At 52.7% G+C, this 18,691-nt stretch overlaps 6 protein-coding genes across 6 annotated transcripts; 2 read left to right on the top strand and 4 right to left on the bottom strand.

The window, feature by feature from the left end:
* Positions 1-173: 173 nt before the first annotated feature.
* On the bottom strand, positions 174-1,655 carry KRP23_2440 (Glutamate decarboxylase 4; the record flags this gene model as incomplete). Its single annotated transcript, XM_067887175.1, has 1 exon — positions 174-1,655. One exon carries the CDS (start codon positions 1,653-1,655, stop codon positions 174-176), a length of 1,482 nt encoding a protein of 493 aa, XP_067749787.1.
* A 324-nt stretch (positions 1,656-1,979) lies between these two features.
* KRP23_2439 (U3 small nucleolar ribonucleoprotein MPP10) lies at positions 1,980-3,962 on the bottom strand (the record flags this gene model as incomplete). Its single annotated transcript, XM_067887174.1, has 3 exons — positions 1,980-2,030; positions 2,126-3,814; positions 3,909-3,962. The coding sequence occupies 3 exons, from the start codon at positions 3,960-3,962 to the stop codon at positions 1,980-1,982; spliced, it is 1,794 nt and encodes a 597-aa protein (XP_067749786.1).
* A 335-nt stretch (positions 3,963-4,297) lies between these two features.
* On the bottom strand, positions 4,298-5,449 carry KRP23_2438 (Upstream activation factor subunit spp27; the record flags this gene model as incomplete). The annotated part of the gene is made up of 1 exon (XM_067887173.1): positions 4,298-5,449. One exon carries the CDS (start codon positions 5,447-5,449, stop codon positions 4,298-4,300), a length of 1,152 nt encoding a protein of 383 aa, XP_067749785.1.
* Positions 5,450-6,240: 791 nt separating this feature from the next.
* Positions 6,241-9,955, top strand: KRP23_2437 (uncharacterized protein; the record flags this gene model as incomplete). The annotated part of the gene is made up of 7 exons (XM_067887172.1): positions 6,241-7,426; positions 7,499-7,777; positions 8,774-9,013; positions 9,094-9,320; positions 9,392-9,469; positions 9,552-9,689; positions 9,770-9,955. 7 exons carry the CDS (start codon positions 6,241-6,243, stop codon positions 9,953-9,955), a joined length of 2,334 nt encoding a protein of 777 aa, XP_067749784.1.
* Positions 9,956-10,657: 702 nt separating this feature from the next.
* Positions 10,658-11,801, top strand: KRP23_2436 (Leucine-zipper-like transcriptional regulator 1; the record flags this gene model as incomplete). Its single annotated transcript, XM_067887171.1, has 2 exons — positions 10,658-11,672; positions 11,749-11,801. The coding sequence occupies 2 exons, from the start codon at positions 10,658-10,660 to the stop codon at positions 11,799-11,801; spliced, it is 1,068 nt and encodes a 355-aa protein (XP_067749783.1).
* An 89-nt stretch (positions 11,802-11,890) lies between these two features.
* Positions 11,891-13,246, bottom strand: KRP23_2435 (uncharacterized protein; the record flags this gene model as incomplete). The annotated part of the gene is made up of 8 exons (XM_067887170.1): positions 11,891-11,910; positions 11,978-12,043; positions 12,135-12,182; positions 12,246-12,304; positions 12,417-12,559; positions 12,830-12,907; positions 12,980-13,065; positions 13,240-13,246. 8 exons carry the CDS (start codon positions 13,244-13,246, stop codon positions 11,891-11,893), a joined length of 507 nt encoding a protein of 168 aa, XP_067749782.1.
* Between the last annotated feature and the right edge of the window lie 5,445 nt (positions 13,247-18,691).

Below are 18,691 nucleotides of genomic sequence, written 5' to 3'. Positions count from 1 at the left end.
CAGCTCACAGTGTCGAATACTTGCATGTTATGTTTGTTTTCCTTGGGAGAGTGAACTGCGTGTCGTTCACTCTCTAGGCAACGCAGAAAGGAACAACTAAAAAAGAGATCGGAAACGTCGTGCTGGACGTGTCCGCACAACAGCTTCCAGAGCGTGCACCGACGTCAGTACAACTAGCACACGCCGTGCGTTGTGAGGCCAGACTGCTGGTGCTTGAGGTTGGCCTGGAGCGAGTGCACAATGTCCTTGAAGTGCTTCTTCTGCGCCTTGGGCGACGACATGGCCGTGTCCACCAGGATGTGGTGCTTCTCCAGCGCCTCGATGGCCTTCATGATGTCTTGCACCAGCATGTTGGCCATGTGCGACGAGAAATTCTGCTTCACCACGACGCGCATGATCGTCAGCGCCTCGGCGCCACTGGAGCACGTGTAGGCCGGGACAATCCACCCGCGGCTCTTGAGCTTGTCCTGGATGTCGAAGCACGTGTACCGCGACGAATCAATCAGTGCAAACGCTACGAGCGGCATGTGCTGCTTGTCCACGATACGGAAGTGGCCCGTCGCCACCAGCGCTCCACGCAGAAGGAACGCATTCTCCATGCTAGCCTCCATGATACGGCGGTATCCATCGAATCCGAAGCGCAGCATGTTGTAGTACTGGGCCACGACGTTGCCCGCGCCCTTGGAGAAGTTGAGTGTGAACGACGACTGGTCTCCGCCCAGATAGTTGACGTGGAACACCAGGTCGTCGGGGAGGTCCTCGGGCTCCCGCCAGAGCGCCCAGCCCATGCCAGCGTACACGAGGCCGAACTTGTGGCCGCTCACGTTGATGCTCTTGACGTTCGGGAGACGGAAGTCCCACTCGAGCTCGGGGCTGATGAATGGGGCAATGAAGCCGCCGCTCGCGGCGTCCACGTGCAGCGGGATGCTCCAGCCGTTAGCCTCGTTCTCGGCCACGAGCATGTCGTGGATGGACTTGACGTCCTCGTATTCGCCGTTGAACGTGCTGCCCAGAATGGCGCTCACGCCGATCGTGTTCTCGTCCAGGAGCGCGCGCGCGCGCTTGGCTGTGAGCACGAGGCAGTCCGGAGACACGTCGGCCTCGCGGATCTCGATCTCAAAGTACTTGCACATCTTGTGCCAGCACACCTGCACGTTCGAGCCGAAGACCATGTTGGGCTTGTCGTAGGACAGGCCGGCGGCGATACGGCGGTCCTTCCATCTGCGCTTCATGGCCAGGCCGGCCAGCATGATGGCCTCGGACGAGCCGATGCAGCCCGTGCCCGTGGCCTGCTGGCCGGGCTGCAGCGGCGCGTGGTACAGGTTGGCCAGCATGGTCACGCAGCGGTTGTGGATCTCGGCCGTCTGCGGGTACTGGTCCAGGTCGATGTAGTTCTTGCGCAGGCCCTCGATCATGAGGTCCTCGGCTTCGGGCTCCATGTACGTGGTCACGAAGGAGGCGAGGTTCATCTTGGGGTTGCCATCCAGCGCCAGCTCGTCCTTGATGAGCTGGTGGGCCACGCGCGCGGGCACCGACCGCTGCGGGAACACGTCGGACGGCAGGCTGGCGCACATGAGCGGGTGGCCGTACACGGCCTCCGTCTCCAGCTGCACGTCGTTGGCGTCGCCCGAGTACTTGCGCGTGCTCACTTGCATGGTGTCGTTTGATGGGAAAGGTCTTGCGTAGAAGCCAGCAACTTGGAGAATGGGATCTTTTTGACATGCGTCCGTGACAAGTGCAACCCGATAAAAATGATCGCAAGATTCCTTTCTAAAAAAAAATTGCCCACGCAAATCAGGATTGGCAAGAGATGCCCCGGCAGATGACGGTCACTACAACTGCGTCGAGCAATTCGCATCGTGGTCGCTTTGCTGCTCAGCCGGAGGCGGGCAAAACGGGGCCGACGTACAATATGCACAAAATCCATTCTATTGCTCTGCAGCGCTGCCAGCTGCCGCTTAATGCTGATGACGTCCGCTCTACTTGCTCTCGCTCGCGCTGGCGCTCCTGATTTTCTCTTGAACCTCGTCCTGCATGACAACGACAAATAAAAAACGATCAGCACATGCCAGGGAACAGGGTGACACGCCGGCGAGGCGCAATCACAGCGGCGATGGCTGCGCACCTGCAGGCGGGAGAAGAACTCCTTCGAGTTGGAGAACTGCTTGGACGAGCCCTCGATCTGCTTGCCCGTGGTGATGTTCTTGGCGCCGGCGATGCTCTCGAGCATCTTCTTCTTCTCGTACTTGTTGCCCAGACCCGGGTTGAGCTTGGCCACCAACCGCTCGTCGAACTCGCGCTGGCGGTTCTCTTTCCGCCGCGCGTGCTTCTTGGCGTTGCGTAGCGCCTTGCGCTCCGTCTGGGTCATCTCCTCCTTGGACTGCAGCACGGCCTCGCCGCGCTTGCGCTTCTTCTCGTACACCTCCTCGGGCGCCTTCAGGTTCGCGTCGCTCACGCTGATCGGCACCACCTCCTCCATCGCGATGGCGGGCACTGCAGGCTTGACCTTCAGCTCCTTGACAGCCGGCTTGGGCGTGAAGTGGTAGTTCGACAGCGCGTCGAGCTTCCAGCACAAACTCTTGAACATCACCTCGATCTCCTCCTGGTCCTGTTTGGACTCGTCGTCGGCCTCGAAGCCCATCGCAGTCTTCATGTACTCCTTCTCGTAGATCTCGCCCAGACCCTCCTTGGATTTCTCCATGGACACCTCCTCCAGCTTGTTCTTCTGGTCCTCCTCGTTGCCAGCGAACTTACGGATCACATCGTCGAAGTCGTCCTCCAGAATACGCTTCTTGATCATCTCCTCAAGCGCAATAGACACCTCCTCCGTGATCACCGGTGCAGCCTTCACTGGCCGGTCATAGTCCAGCACCGCTTCCAGCAAACTGTTTTCCGGACGCGCAGCAGAGCGCACCTCGCCCTTCAGCAGCCACGGCTTCTCGTTAATAGCCTCGTCTTCGAACTGCTTAATCTCCTTCTGAAGACGCTGGCGCCGACGCTGGTGGGATGACATGATGCCGCGCTCCGCAAGCTCCTCCAAGTCGACGTCCTCCTCATCAGGCTTCGCACGGTTAATCGTCGGGTACTCCTCCTCCTCCTCGTCTTCGTCGCCTTCCTTCATGTCGACATCATTGAGCTCTTCTTCCTCCTCTTCGTCGCCCTCTTCGACTTCCACTTCCTCGTCTCCGAAGAAGTCGTCAAAGCGAATTTCCTCCGCAGCTTCAGCATCCGAGCCCTCCTCCATTTCAGAGTCATCGTCATCATCCTCTTCGTCGTCGTCATTCTCTTCGCCTTCCTCGTCGCCCTCCATTTCCTCCTCCTCCTCTTCTTCTTCAGCCGCCTTGTCCATTTCGTCCCAGTCAAAGAAACCGTCCTCCGCGACGTCGCGCGTCTTCTTGCTCTTCTTCTTCGACTTGGTCTTCACTTCTTTTACCTCGTCGTCCGAGTCAGCCGTCTCCTCGTCCTCCTCGTCGTTGTCCTCTTCCTCATCGCTGTCAGCCTGCTCCTCCTCCAGCTTGTCCACGTCCTCCTCTTCCTCCTCTGCGTCCTCCTCCTGCTTCTCCGACGGGAGTAGCAAAATGTTTTCCGACTTCTTGTGGAACGTGCGGATGCGCTGCGTCATCTCCGTCACTAGCGGGCCGTTCAACATGCGGAGCTGCTCCCAGATCTGGTCGGCGTCGAAACCGTCCACGTACAGCTCCTCCAGCGGAGCAGCGCCACCGCTCTTGCTCTGGTACTTGGACGTGCGATCGAACGCATGCTTAGCGAACGTCTTAATCTCCGCTGCAACCTCTTCCGACGGCGTGAAAAATAGCTGCAGAGCAGAAACACAACAACTCGACAGTTAGCGTTCGGTGGCTCCGCACGGCGCCGCACTGACAGATCAACAAGACATTGAGGACACACACCTCTGGCTTCTGCACCACCTTCGTGCGGAAGCTGGCGATCACGGACGCGTCCATGGCTGTCTCTGCTGTCTCCTGCGCCAGTAGAGTTGCTACCCTTTCGTGATCCAGTCAAAATGGTCACTAAAATGGAAGAGTAGCACTTTTCAGCAAAGCCACTATTCCGAGGGGTTCTACCTCACGTTGGACGCAACCAACGCCCAGACATAGCTAATGGCCGCCCAAGTTGCCTTTTGCGGACCGCATTCATACAAAAGCGTCACGTCGATTTCAAATACTTCAGTACCAGATACAGCCGCTTGCATCTCGATAGCGTTACTGCTTCTACACGGCCGCAGCTCCTCTCTGTCTGGTCCGCTCTGCCTTCCTGTCTGTAGAATCCTCCACCCGTCTTATTTTCCTTTCCGGGCCTTCTTCTTGGCCTTGGCCTCGTCCTCGTCGCTCGAGAGTCCATCGCGCGGGATGTCGGCCCAGCCGCCGGGCGGCACGTCCGCGAACTTGCGCGCGTGGCGCTTGATGTACTTGTTCATGCTAAACATCGTGAACGAGTCCCGCTGAAATACCCTCCGCATGTTGTCGTCCAAGAGGATCGTGCGCTTGTCGTTCGGGTCCTGCAAATTGTGTTCGTGAATGTACGCCCATAACGCCTGCACGATCTTCGGCCGCGCTATGCGATCGCTGCCGACGAGCGAAGCCAGCTCGGGCGACACGGACAGCTCCATGTTGAACGGGTTCGTCTTCTTCTTCTCCCCATCGTCGTCCTCGGTCGTCGTCGCTTTCTTTTTCCGCTTGGCGGGCTTCTTCTTCGCGGCCTTGGCCTCTGTGTCCTCGTCGCTCGAGACGCCGTCGCGCGGGATCTGGCTCCACCCTCCCGCCGGCATGTCGTCGGGCTTGCGCACGTGGCGCTTGACGAACTTGTTCATGCTGAACATGGTGAACGAGTCGCGCTGGAACACGCCGCGCAGTGTGTCGTCCAGCAGGATGCTCTTCTTGTTACTGGGGTCCTGCAGGTCGTGCTCGCGGATGTACGCCCACAGTGCCTTGACAACTTGAGGCCGCGCCATCGTGTCAGCCCCCACGACCTGCGCGAGCTCCGGGGACAGACACAGCTCTGCGTTGAAGCCTCCTCCGCGCGTCTTCTTGCCCTCTTCACCTTCCGCCTTCCGCTTGCGCTTCTTGGGCGGCGGCGTCTTCTTCTTCTTGGGCACCGCCTTCTTCCGGGGCGTCCGTTCTTCCTCCTGCTCGTCGTCGGCGTCCTCGTCGTCGCTCGGGTCGGGCTCGCGCTCCTCCTCCTCCTCGTCGGCCTGCTGCTGCTCAATGATCTCCAGGATCGTGGCGTTGATCACGTCCTTGTAGCCCGACAGGTCGGCGTGGAACTGCGCCTCCAGCTGCTTGCGGATCATGCGGCGCGAGAGCTGCTCCAGGTCCGCGTCCTTAAGGATGAGGCGGATGGCCTCCGCGAGCTGTGCCACGTCCACGGCGGGTGCCAAGGTCTCCTGACCCAGCCCCGACAGGTCCAGTCCCAGCCCCATGCCGTCGCTCATGGTGGCGTCTGTCAAGTTTGCAATGTCTGCGCCCCCAGTTTGGCGATCCTAAACTAGCAACGTGAAAAACCTATATTTGAAAAAACCTCCGGAATACTTCGAAGTTTTAGACAATGGTTGCTAGTTGAGGGGGAGAATGTCACCAAAGCGACTTAGAACTTTTTGCTGAACATCTTGTTGCAGTTGTAGCCATTTGTCGTGGAGTTGTAAACCAGGCCAAGCCTTGCGTTGGCATTGCACGAGGTTCGGCTTCGGTTGCGATGCATGTATTATAGTGACTCGGTTAGGTAGGTGTCGATAGTGCTGCGACATAGTGTGAGTGCTCCCAGTTTTGCCGGAGAAGAAAGTTTTCTCGAGAGCCACACCTCGACGGGATCCGATCCGATGCAGCTCAGCTTAGCTCAGCTTTGCGCCGGTACCGGTACAGGAGCTATTCGTGCGTTCTAGCTCGAGCAACCATGATGCATTGACCAAGTTATCGTCCAGGTGGTCGCCGTTGCTGGTCATGTAGCCCACAAGCCGCACACCCCTTGCTGTCTATTTCGGCGAGCCGTTGCGTTGACCTCCTCCAGCAATAGCGCGGCGGCTAATAATCGTCGCGTGCTAGTTTATCTTACGACAGAAGGAGCACGGCGCCAGAACAGCTATCTACGGCGGTGACTAGACCGTGTGCGCCCACCGGATCCATCGATTCGAGCGATCGATCGATCGATCAGCCGATGCGCAGTCACTGACAACCTGCAGTTCATTCCCACGACTTCATCGGCTTCTGAGCTTGGAAGCTGCTGCAAATGGCACTGGCCGGCAGAGTCTCGAGAGATGAACTTGTGGTGCTGCAGCTGCTGGAAGAAATTCAACGATTAGTGGAACTGGCGGGGGGCGTGGCGAAGCCTGGTGGCGATGTGAACCCGAGAATGCACCCGGCCGCCAAGCTGTATCTGGACACGCGTGACACCTTTGAAGTCATTGAAAATCTGGTGGAGGAGCATGTCCAAGGCAAGCCAAAACTGCTTCGACAACTCAGTAAGCAACTGAGCAGCAGTGACGGCGTTGGGGCTCCAACCCCTCGCTCGCCTCGTGAAACAAGCTCGCCTCGTGAAGCTCCGGCGATTCCTGTGCCGAATGACGCTGCCGTCGACCGTATCCAGGAGATGTTCAGGTATTTGGGAAGTTTGCTCGGTCCTTCGATCCTAAAGGAGCTGCGCCTTCGCAAGTTGTCGATCTCATCGATTCTTCACTACGTGAGGTTTTTGCCGATGGAGTACCAGTGGACAGCGTATAAGGAGGCACGAAAAGAAGAGGTGGAGCTTGTTTATCGTGAGACCCTATTCAATTCTCTAGCAATAGTGCCCGTTGTCGCTCCCGCTGGTCCACAGACAGACAACCAAGCACTGCGACAGCGTGCCGACTTCGTGAAGCAGCAAATTCGAAAAGATGTGGACACGGTTTGTCTGTTCGCTGCAGATGGCGTGCTCACGACGATTTTCGGTGACGATGGTAACATGGTGGAGGAGAACGTAGCGATCAAATTTGAATCGCTCATCGCAGACGTATATAGCGGGTACTTGAGGGAAGCATTAGACGTGCAGATGAAGCATTTGACTCAGGTTTCGGATCAATGGGCGCACGATATTGCGGTAACCTCGTCGACTTCGAAGCACGTGGGAGACACTGGTCCCCAACTCGTGGTGCAATGCTTCTATCGCCCACGCAAATTTCGTAGTAAAGGAGGAATTTTTCCGGACATGCTCATGAATCTGGTGAATCGGTTCGTGCATTTACCAACAGTTCATTCAGGCCAGCAGCCTAAGCTTCTCGTGGCTGATCCACATCATGTGGGTGTATGGTGGCAGAAAACAGTGTGTTCCATTTCGGAGAGGGACGTAACTACGGTTCATGACGATGAGAGTCGAGAAATCTTTGGACGAGTCGAGACGCTAGACGGTCAATTGTACGTACCGCTTCTCGGAAAAGGAGGTGAGCAAGATGGATCTCGTTTATTCGGTCGAAGTGGAGGTCTATCTAAATGGGTTGGCCAGCGTGTCTTAGTAAACAACGGCAAGGATAGTGCGTGGGTCGAGGTTGTCGTTATCAACGTGGATGACAAGCGGTGCAAACTTCAAATTAAAAAATCGCTTCAAAAATGTAGCGAAGTGGTGAGCTGGACCCAGTTCCTGTCACTGAATGAGTGGGTGAACATGCGCGAGCTTCGCTTCATCGGGGCCCCGGTGAACCCGAACTTTCGCGTGCACATGGGTCTCAAGTTTCGCGAAGTTCTAGATGCCTTGCACGCTGTGGTTGTTGAAATTAGCTCCGTGTTTCCAAATGGTGAGCTAAACGACAAGGTGGGTAATGCACTATGGAAATCCGTGGAATCTTCGATCAGCAAAGGCGAGCACATTTTCGCACGCTACTTTCGGTCTATTCTGCAGCACGATGTATTGACTCCCACCACTCACGCAACTCCGTCGCGCTCCATTTCAATGGTACGGTCGAGTTCCCTTGGAAACGCATTTTATCCTGGTCAAGAGAACGCACCGCAATCTGTTGTGAGGGACATGGGCGCTTCTCAAGCTGCGCTACCTGTCGTAAATTCGGCTCGAGGTAACTTTGCTCGAGTGACTTCACAAGCTGGAGTTGGGTACTTTGGCGATGGTGGTGCCTACTGCTCTCGGCGACCATCCCAAGTAGGGCAGATCGGCTCAGCCACTCGATCCACGAGTTTTGAGACTTCGCTATCTACTACATGTAGAGTTTTATCACAATTTGAGAAGCTGGCACACCATTTACTTGAAGAAACGGAGATAGTCGGCACCTGTATCCAGGCTCAAAATGTTGCGCTGAGCTGTGCATTTGTACAGGTGCTGCTAGAGAAAATCGCCAAGATGAAGCGACATATGCTTACTATGCTACAGTTGTCGTCATGCACCGTTGAACACGTTGTATCAGAGCACGCAAATTCATGCAGGCTGCTCTTCGTGTGGAGGATATGCCGGCATCAAGTTGATACTTTGGCAAGACAAGGGAGAAAGAGCAGGCGGCGCAACGTCGACAACGACAGTCGCTGCATTCATCTCAATTGGGTCGATCAAGCTTTTGAGCAAGTGGAAGCGCAAATTTTAGGGATGATGAACTCGCTTGTTCACTACGCACATCGCGCCTTCTTTCATGAATGTATGAACCACTTGCTCCCAGGAATATATGAGCAGTCGTGGACAGCAAGCAAACCTTGGTTTGGCAATACTCGGTGCACGTACGCGGTACAGGGATTCGTTTTCCGGATGCAGCTACTGCTGGAGTATGTGAACAATACCGTACTGGTAGAGTACGAACGAAATCTTGGGGTGCACGAAAAGGTGTACGAGCTTACCGTTCGAATGCTGCTGGACGTTTTGGCATGTGTTGCGGAGGCGTACGAAAATCTGATAACCTCTAGATCGCGAGAGGCACAGTGGAAAATCGATATTATCTATCTAGTGTGTGGCGTATACAAGGGACTTCGGCAGCTCGATCAAATGTTTTCATCCCGGGGCGCCAGTCAGACTGCTAAAAGTAAACGCAAAGGTGCCATAGCTGTGTCAAATCGCCTAGCGTACGAAATCTTTTGTCTAAGCTCTAACTGACGCTTTATGTGGTGTTATTAGCGATGAACGACATTCGGTTCATCTGCTTGCGACTTCTACTTCAACTTGCCATCCGATCAGGTCCAGCCACCATCGTCTTAGATTCACTGGAGAAGAAAATTCAAGCGAACAGTTTTGAACAGTATGCGGGAGTGGACACGATTTCGGAGCTTGAATACCACGTTGTCTCCATTCTCGACTCTGTGGACCCCAAGGGAGATGTATTAGGAGATTTTGGCGTGGATGAGGTACATACTTCAAATGATAGCAGTGAATAAGCTCCCAGATGCTAACTGTACCCGTATCTCCATCAACTTAGCGCGATAAGGAACTGTGGCGGATACACTCGGTAATTGGCGGCTTAGAAATCAAAAAGCTGGTGGATGTTCAGCTAAATGTAAGCATTCCCCATGACTTTAGACACGGGCGCGTTTGCGACTCGCAAATTGCAAGACATGCTGACGAAAACTTTATTTTAGTGGACAGCCCTGATTTCACGAAGTAGCTTGCCGAAGGAAACGATGATCCGGTTTCTTGAGCAGCGCCACGAACTTGGTGACTGGGTATTCCCTGTACTGACCGAAGCTGAGTTGCAAGCACGCGATCAAATTCAACAGGTACTAACTAGCCTTTGCCTTCTCGGATTTGCAGCTGACTGGATGACTGACAGAATTACCACGTCGTCTGGCCATAACAGTTTATTAGGCAAGTGAGTAGTGACACCAAACAAACAGATCGACAAGAGTCTGCTGCCACGACTTCAGACCACTCATTTGAAGCGAACAGCTACAATAAGGATGACAGCAATTATCACCCAGTGGAAACGAGAGATGATGGGGTATCCAAGACGTCTGAACCATCGTCCCTAAATTTGCCCACATAGAGCATCGTTATGTATGGTTCAAGGGTTTAGAAACTTTCATGGTTGCCATCTACATCATTTGCAGTAATACCAACGTTAACTGCAGCCAGTGTTACGATTTGATCACACTACAAGGCTACGTGATACTTTGAAGTACATGTAAGCTTTTGCACGTTTGCAAAACAAAACCACGATTGTGTGTGGTCGAAGCACCAATGCCAATAATTGTTTTGGCTCTTTCCGCCGCATCCTGAGTCCGTGTACTATTCGCTTGAGTCTTCCTCATCGATGCCAATTTCCAAACTCACCTAAAACTCTCAAAACTTTTTTCTGGAATTCAAACGACTAAGGTGTGTGAAGATTTTAGGTGAAAAGGGTATTGTACAATTTGTATCGCCGCGCACCATGTACTTGCCTGCTTCGACCCCCTAATACCACCAAAGATGTACAAATGGTCCTTGGTTACTTCAACGGGATTTTCTATCTCAATATACAATAGAACTCAACTTCTTTTCGTTCAGGCCGGAGAGCATGGATCAGATGCAATATAATCATTGTGAATGTCCTGCTCCCTAATTTTAGGGTCCATGCTACGATACCTACCTCGCAGTCTGATCGACAAACGTAATGCTACCGTTTTGGTTCGCAACGGCCCACCTGCATTGTGTATTCCAAGCGCTCGTTGACATCCACATCAGCTGTGGAGGGACTTCTTGCGCTGTAATGGAGATGATGTCGGAAATGATGGGTGCTGCTGCTCCGGCACAGTGGACACAGCTTTGGGACCCGTCTTTCGGCCCGGCTTCAGTGCAACCTATGCGGCGCTCAGCTCATGCTATCGCCACCTTCGAGGATAACTTGTACGTATTCGGAGGCATCAGCACGAACTCAATCGACGAAGACGTCGAATATAACGACACATGGAAGTTCGATCTCGTTGGACGGCAGTGGACTGAACTACCAGTTGGGAACAAGAGACCTCAGAACCGATTTCACCATGCTGGAGTGCTCCATACGAACCTCACTGTCAGCGAGTTTATAGTTTTCGGAGGTCTATCAATATTGGCTGCGGAGACTGATGCGATCACGGCTTCAGCGACGAACAGTGTGCCAGTGGTGCAGTACAACGATGTTTGGCGGCTTTCATTAACAGCGAAAACACCTTCATGGCGAATGGATCCTGCCCCGCCCAACTCGGAAGTTGTACCGGATGCACGATCGGAGGCTGGTATCGTGATTCATAACGACGCTCTCTTCATGTTCGGCGGCATTGCGTACGACGAGAAGGGCAACGAGGCTCCAACCGATTACAACGACCTGTGGAGATATGATCTTGGCACGTACACGTGGAATAAAATTGAGCCCGCAGGAAATCTGCAGCCCCCAACTCGCTTTTCACACTCGGTTGCTATGCTTCATGACAGCAACGAACAAGGCGAAGGCTATCTGCTCGCGTACAGCGGCCGCCATCTCCTTTTCTCGAGCTGGACTCTGCTGAATGATGTCTGGGTCTACGACTTCAGTCAGAATAAATGGACGAGCGTCACTCCGACGACCGAAGTCCCGCGTGCCTACACGTCGATTGTCACCACTGAAGGAACAAATATGTGGTTCTTCGGAGGATACTATAAACCACAGCAGAGCTCTAGCGGCTACGTGTACGATGACATCGTGCTTGGGAAATTTGACTTGAACAACATGGCAATGGAAGCACGGCAAGCCGAAATCGAAGGCGATGGTGCATCTCCACCGCTGCGTTACAATCATCGCGCTGCTCTTTGGCGCGGAGATAGCATGATAATCCACGGTGGCAGCTACCAAAGCCAACTTGGTGATGTATGGGTGTACAACACGACAAACGCCGTAACGACGGATGCTGCTACCAACTCGCTCCCTCTTGATCCTGAATCGCTGGTTTACGTGCTAGGTGCCTTCATCGTCACTGTCGTCTTCGTGCTACTTGTGCTTCTTCTCCGCTGGCGACGCGCAGATCGAAGAAATGTGAGTTGTGTAGTGCTGAATACTAAAGTGTTCGGTACCTACCTGACAGCGCACGCACGATTCGTTTCTTACTCCGTTTGTAGTTGAGAGCTGCCCAGATGCGCGGTGCTGCAGTTGTTCACGGCGTCACGAAGGAGCGGTTGGAGCAGCTCAGGATCACGAAATACTGCCGTGCTGAGCGGAACCCAGAAGCACCCACGGAGCAACTCAAACCGGCTGACGGTTGTGCGTCGGAAAATGAAGACGTCTGCCCCATTTGCTTGGTAAGCCCATGCCACTTTGCAAAACTAAAAACTTCTTGGTATCTTACATTTTGCTCGCGGTTGATTTTGGTAGATCGAGTTTGAAGACGGTGAAGACGTCCGCAACCTGCCGTGCAAACACATTTTCCACGTGGCTTGCATTGATGAGTGGCTGCGACGCAACACGGTACGTTTGCACCAACTAGCACATTCCACTTCAAAGCTATTATTCCTCTTACCTGCGTTCGCATGTGTGTGAATTCCAGTCCTGCCCAATGTGCAAAAGCAACGTGGACCTAGACGCAGTGGACATCTCTGTAGAACAACCCACGACTCCCGCTGCTAGAGGCGGCGCCGTCGTCACACCCGTTTCCACGGGTGTCTAGAAGCCAGACACAGTATCTCCACCCCAGACATACACAACCCATTACGGTAGTAATATACACTGGAAAAAAAAAATCGGAGAGGCCCCCACGCTCGAGGAAGACTAAAAGGCAAGGCCCTAAATCTCCACCCCTCTTTGGCCTTTTGAAGAACTTCTTTTTAAACTCGTCGATTGGCTCCAACTGCTCATTGCGCTTCTTATCGCTGTCCCTCTGCTTCATTCGCTTCTCCTCAACCAGAGATGTGGAGGTAAACGGAGTCGACGCACGGCGCCGTGGCCATGGTTCAGGTCGGTCTTGACGAAGCCGGGCTGCAGCACGATCTTGAACGGCGAGAGCGCCTTGAGCTAAAACAACGAGGAAAGAGGAGTTGGGTTAGTAAAGCAAAGAGTTCTCCAGTGCAGAGGGTGAGTCCGTACATCGTGAGCCTTCTCCAACGTCGCGTGCCGTGCCAATGACCTTCCAGCCAGCTTTGGTGTAGTGCTTGGCGAAGGTGAGACCGAGGCTGCGGGTGGCGCCAGTGATGAGAACAGTCTTGTTAGAGGCGGACTTCGCTAGGTGAAGTTGGTTGCTTGGAGTGTGCTGCTTGCAGGTTGCTGCAGAATGAGCTCTCGCTCGGCAATGGATGTCGCTCGCTCGCGTAAACTGACGGATGGGGTGATCCGAGACGCTTACGCACCGGGCATCTGCTGAACAATGGCGCGCACGTTCAGCCACCTCTTACAATTCAACAACGTTCTCGTCCTCGTCCTGCTCTCCCGGGGGGTTCATTTTCGTTTCTTCTTCCTCGTCGCCGTCCTCCTCTCTCAAGTAGCACATCGTTGCGTCCTCGTCTTCGTCCTGCTCTCCCGATGGGTACTTTGATTCGTCCTCGTCCTCCCTCAAGTACATGACGCAAGCAGAACGCCTCGAGGCCCATTGAAGCACCCGTCCTTCATGCCAAAGCTGCTCGAACTCGCGGTTGGTCGAATCAACTTGCGTCTGATCCGTGGTCGTCAGAAACGTCTCTCCGTGGCGGGCTCCATCGAACGCAACCGCGCTGTAGTTGCCCGTGCCTTGTAAAACAAACTGCCAGGCCGGAGTACCAGCTGCGGCACTGCTTTCACCATTGCTTGACGCTACAGATGAACATTACCGCGGCTATCTATCTTGACTTTCCAGTTGTTTTGCACGGCAACAGGCCACATGTGCGGGTCATACTCAACGACGTGTGCTCCAACAATAGGACCGCGCAATACAATAGTCTGCTCCCAATTCATCGTCATTTCCCCCCCCACTTCAATTGCAGCTTCCCATCGTCAACACGGTTCCATCGATAATCGCTACCTTCCAGTGCATGAGTCTGGGGCCTGCGTGAAATACGTTGACCCCGTTTTCGGTCATCATAGGTGAGCTTTTCTCGGAGACTTGTGCCCGATCAACGAGAACACGAACCGTGACACGCTGGGAGGCACGGAGGATAGCTTCTGTCAGTTCCGGATGCGTCAAGATAAACATAGCAATATCCACTGAGGTCTCTGCGCCGTCGAGCAAATCAATGAGCTCAACTGCAGTTTGTAGTCTACCCAATATGTTCTGCTCCATGCGGCCAAATACTCGACGGTCGACCCCCATTATCCTTGCGATGTCCTTGAGCGATAGGGTTTCCGTGACGCAAAGACCTCGTTTCAGCATTTCCACCACGAAACGCATGGGGGTCCACCGAGGGGGTTTACCGGACTTGGACTCGTCTTGGCTGGGCTGGGAGTGGACGATGGCGTCGATCCGTGCTGCAGGCGTGTCCTGTGCTTTGATGCAGCTGGGTAATTCTCTCCCCATTCTGGTATCGCATGCGAATCTGGGACTTCTCTGCTGGAGTTAGTCGCGGACGGCGTTTCTTGGGCAGCGTTCTGTTGGGATTCGGCACGACGCGTCGCGAAGCAGTGTACATCCGAGCGGTGGCAAGAGCGATGTTTTCCGGTACACCCGGGACTGGCCGAGGGGACTCCGTTGCGAGCGCGGCGAAGTACTGGGGGTGGGGATGAGTTTCTATCGGGAGTCTGGGGTGGGTGATGCGGGTGGAGTACTGGCCCACACTCATTAGTCGATCTGAGAGCAGACCTGTATGTCTACAGCAGTTCGCAAGCACCTTCTTGGGCATGGTGTCCCATGCGTCTCCAAGCCATTACATCGCGTCTGCTGTATCAATAGCACATGCATCCTCCTGAACACACAGAACCCTCAGTAAAGCAGCGCCTGATCTATCATTCAAAATCCTTGCCTTGATCCACGCAATGACGCCCTGGTCCATAGGTTGCAGTATAGCCGTGATGTTCTTCGGCAGCCTGGCGATCTCCACGTACGAGAGTGCCTCCTCAGTCTCCTTGTGCACTGGTGCATTATCGTAAAGCAGCAGGATCTTTTTGTCAACGGCCTTCACCTTCTTGTTCAGCTCCACCAGCCACTCATTGAACACGGGTGTGGTCATCCAGCCTTTGCTGGTGCCGACGTAGTCCATGCTGTCCGGCTTCTCCGGCAGCCAGCGTGGCTTTTTGGATTTGCCCAACACCAGTTGCCACAGCTTCTCCGATCCCGTGGCCTTCGACCCGACAAGGAAGGTCATGCGAGACTTGTTGACCTTCAGGGCGGGAGCGGCACCCAGACAGACAGACACCCGCGATATGACCTTGTAGAAGTAGGCGGCCTCGTCGACATTGAATACGTCGTTCAAGTCGTACTTGGCGATCTTTTTCGCCCGAAGCTCAGCAGCGCCCTTTATTGCTGCTGGCACATCCACCGAATGAATCTCTCCATGGGTTCGGCGGACGCGGTAGCCGTGCCGAGCGAGAAAATGCTTGCACCAGCCGCCCCTGGAAAGGCGAGACAGCCGAGAATCTGGGATGTCGATTTCGGCAGCGGCAGTTCTGGCAAATTTTTTTAGCAGAATAGTAAGTAAGGCTAGCCCGTCCTTCATACAAAGCAAGTGTCTCGATGTGGCTCTCCAAGACGCCCATCACTGTATTTATTTTTTTCTCAAAAGTTAAAGGGGGTATGTATATAGAAGGATAGATACATCTAACTGATAGCATGTCGTTCTAGCTCAATTTTGGAAAATACAAGAACAAGTCCATTGAGGAGGTATATGCTTCCGACCCAGGGTATTGTCGATGGATGCTCAACCAACCCAGCTTGAACATCAGTGGTGATATTAAAACATACGAAGTTTCTCAATAATGACAACTCTTACTTGATGAGATGGGGTAAACACAAAGGGAATACACTAAAACATATCAGTCGTATGGATCCAAACTATATCGATTGGCTTCGTAAGAGTGAATTCGTGATTGAAAAGTGTCCTAAGCTACTCAAGGAATTGAACTAAGATAAAAAAATATTTTTGTGTTAGCTTACAAGACTATCAAAGTAGCTCTACTAAGCTGTAGAGTACTCTATACCTCCCCGGTGAAGCGATCCAGTGTCAGCTCTTGTTCGCTAATAACCAATACGAGCATGTTTGTACCCTGGCAACCAGCATTCACGCCCTGAATCTGAATTGCTTGTGAAATATTCTTCTCGGCCAGACGACTAACATCTGCGATAAGAACGCGTTAGTTAGCGATTATGTCTGGTAGTCAAGAAGAGCATTCACCAACTCGGGGGTCAGATCCCCGTTAATCGAAGCAATTTTACAATTTTAGAGACCTCATTAGTGACGTGGTGGAAATCACAGTCATGGCCAATATCGAAGCATTGTTGCGAACCCATGCGCACGTTGAAGTTTCGAATCGAACTACCGGGGTGGAGCGTCCAAGGTGCCGAGTCGAAAGGTCTCGCCGATAATCGAAGATCAAAAGCAGCATTTAGTTGAGTCGGTTGCTTTCCAGTACCAGCGTGCTGATAGAACCATCGATCATAGCAGTCATTGTAGCGAAGCTTCTTTACCGGCTTCGAGATGTACCATCAATTGTAGATTCAAGCACATTGATATCGGCACCCCCAAGAAACTGCAATTGAACCCACACCATTAATTAATTGCACTATACATAGGGTTTGATCTGGCGCCTGAAGCAACCATTACTGAACAGATATTACCTCTCGAAAGTGTAGTACTCGTTAGCGTCATTCTATTGGATATATCAAAATCGATAGCTGAAGTGCCCTGATTAACACTGAAACGAAGACGAATTTGTGGGTTAGCCATCAAGTCAAGCTCCATAATAATCGGGTGAGGATCTACAAGCTTGATGTTCAACATATAGTTCCACGTTCCCACCATAGCACCAACAGCACCGGTTATATTGTAAGCAAAACAATAAGATGAACTCCTCAATAGATCTGATTTTGACAATTCGTTCATAAAATGTTTCAAGCTATATAGCAATAATGTATCGCGAACTAGCTATTTCAAGCGACGTACCAACTCCCAAGTTGACCAAAGCTCTCAAGACTGATAAGTTAAGTCTGACAGCTGATCAACTCAAGGGTAGTGGCTCTGTTATCCATCTTCATCCAGCCTCTTATGTGAAGGCGGTCAAACCTCGCAAGGCAGGTCGCGGCGTGCGCCTTAACACTACCAGGCATGATATTAAGAAGGTTATAAGCGAGCCAAGGAGACTCTATTTGGAGTAAGATTAAATCTGGTCTATCCTCCGCGTTCAAATTTGTAAGGGATAGTGGATCACTCAGCAAAGGACTTGATGCAGCAGTACCAGCTCTTGCGACAGTGATTGAAACTCCTTACGCGGGAATTCCGGCCAGAGCAGCAATTAAGTCATTGACAGGATTTGGTATGTTCGACTCTGACAGCGATGTGGAAAAGGACGGAGGTCGTCTATCAATAGCAGGTGTCAAGAAGACAGCAAAGCATCCACTATCATATGATAAGCGCACAGGAGTTCTAACCGATGCGGTTGATGCTGAAGAGAAGTACCTACTGAGCAAGGTGATGAAAGGTATGGATCTTGGACACCGTAAGCTTGACGGAGCGGAGGGAGGGTAGCACTCTGGGCGAGACCGGAGCGGAGACTGGAAACCACTTGAGGGATAGAACAAAGATTCGAAAGTGATTGATTGAGGTCTTTAGCTCGCTAGCCTTCTCGCTTCTCTAGACCTACTGGATACACACTACTTGATTCTTTACTGGATACTGAGTTACTTCAGCCAATCAGAGAGTGCCACGTCGAAGCCCATCTTTTCCCTACAATCTTGTACCCACAGGTGGCGTAATCGACAGTGGCGTAACCTTTGGTGGCGTAATCGGCGTGGGTTCGGATTGGACCGGTTCGGATTCACCGGTTCACGGTCAACAACCGATACCAAACCGGTAATGCTCAATATCCTCAATACAAGGCAACAAAACCAGAGCATGATAATCTAATCAAATCTATTAGAGGTGAAGTAAAGCGACGCTATGGAGTATGAGTAGCTTAGAAAGGGGGAAAAATCGCTAAGGGGTCATAAGAAGCAAATGTTCATATGGCAAAGCTCCGAGCTGTGCGAAAGGAGGGTAAGTCAGGAGGAAGTTTTAGATTATAAGAAAAAAACTAAAGCTATCAGCTTTTTTGGTCTCAGCAGGAGCATGATTGAGACGGAAGTGTCGTGGAACTTGACTTTCTGGTAATTCTAATTGTAGATACTGATCATGACTGGGGTACGCACGCCATTACATGTACGACAGTTCATCCAAGCGTACTGACTCGGTTTGTATTAAATATGCTGACCTACCTTGTAATTGGCCCCTCCCATTTACATATGTAGGTAGATCTATATAGGTAGATCTACAAGTAGGTACAAAGGCACGCTCGTTGTCATCCTGTGATTGGTTGAAAGTGGGGAGCCAGACCCATTTCGACCAATCAGGTGTCAACCTGCATTTGAGTGGTTCACATGGATCCGAGGGCCACCCGCCCCGGTCCCAATAATAAACCAGAGTTGATTTTACCCTAGACTAAACACTTGGTCTCAGTATACCTGAGCTTATTGGACGCTTCCTCACCGCTACGTGTAAGCTAGTGACGAGCACTCACCTGGCCCGTTACATACCTTAGCATCTCCTCGATCAGATCCACTCAGAATATTGCTAGATGCAACGTACTCATTGTTGATCAGATCACAGCGAACGATGTATAAGCTAGTAGGGTGGATCTGAGGAA

This window comes from Phytophthora ramorum, assembly GCF_020800215.1.
Source record: "Phytophthora ramorum isolate Pr-102 chromosome Unknown Phyram_PR-102_s0002, whole genome shotgun sequence".
Taxonomy (NCBI): Eukaryota; Oomycota; class Peronosporomycetes; order Peronosporales; family Peronosporaceae; genus Phytophthora; species Phytophthora ramorum.
Note: the sequence above shows the minus strand (reverse complement) of the source record. Positions and strands in the feature narration are given on the sequence as shown.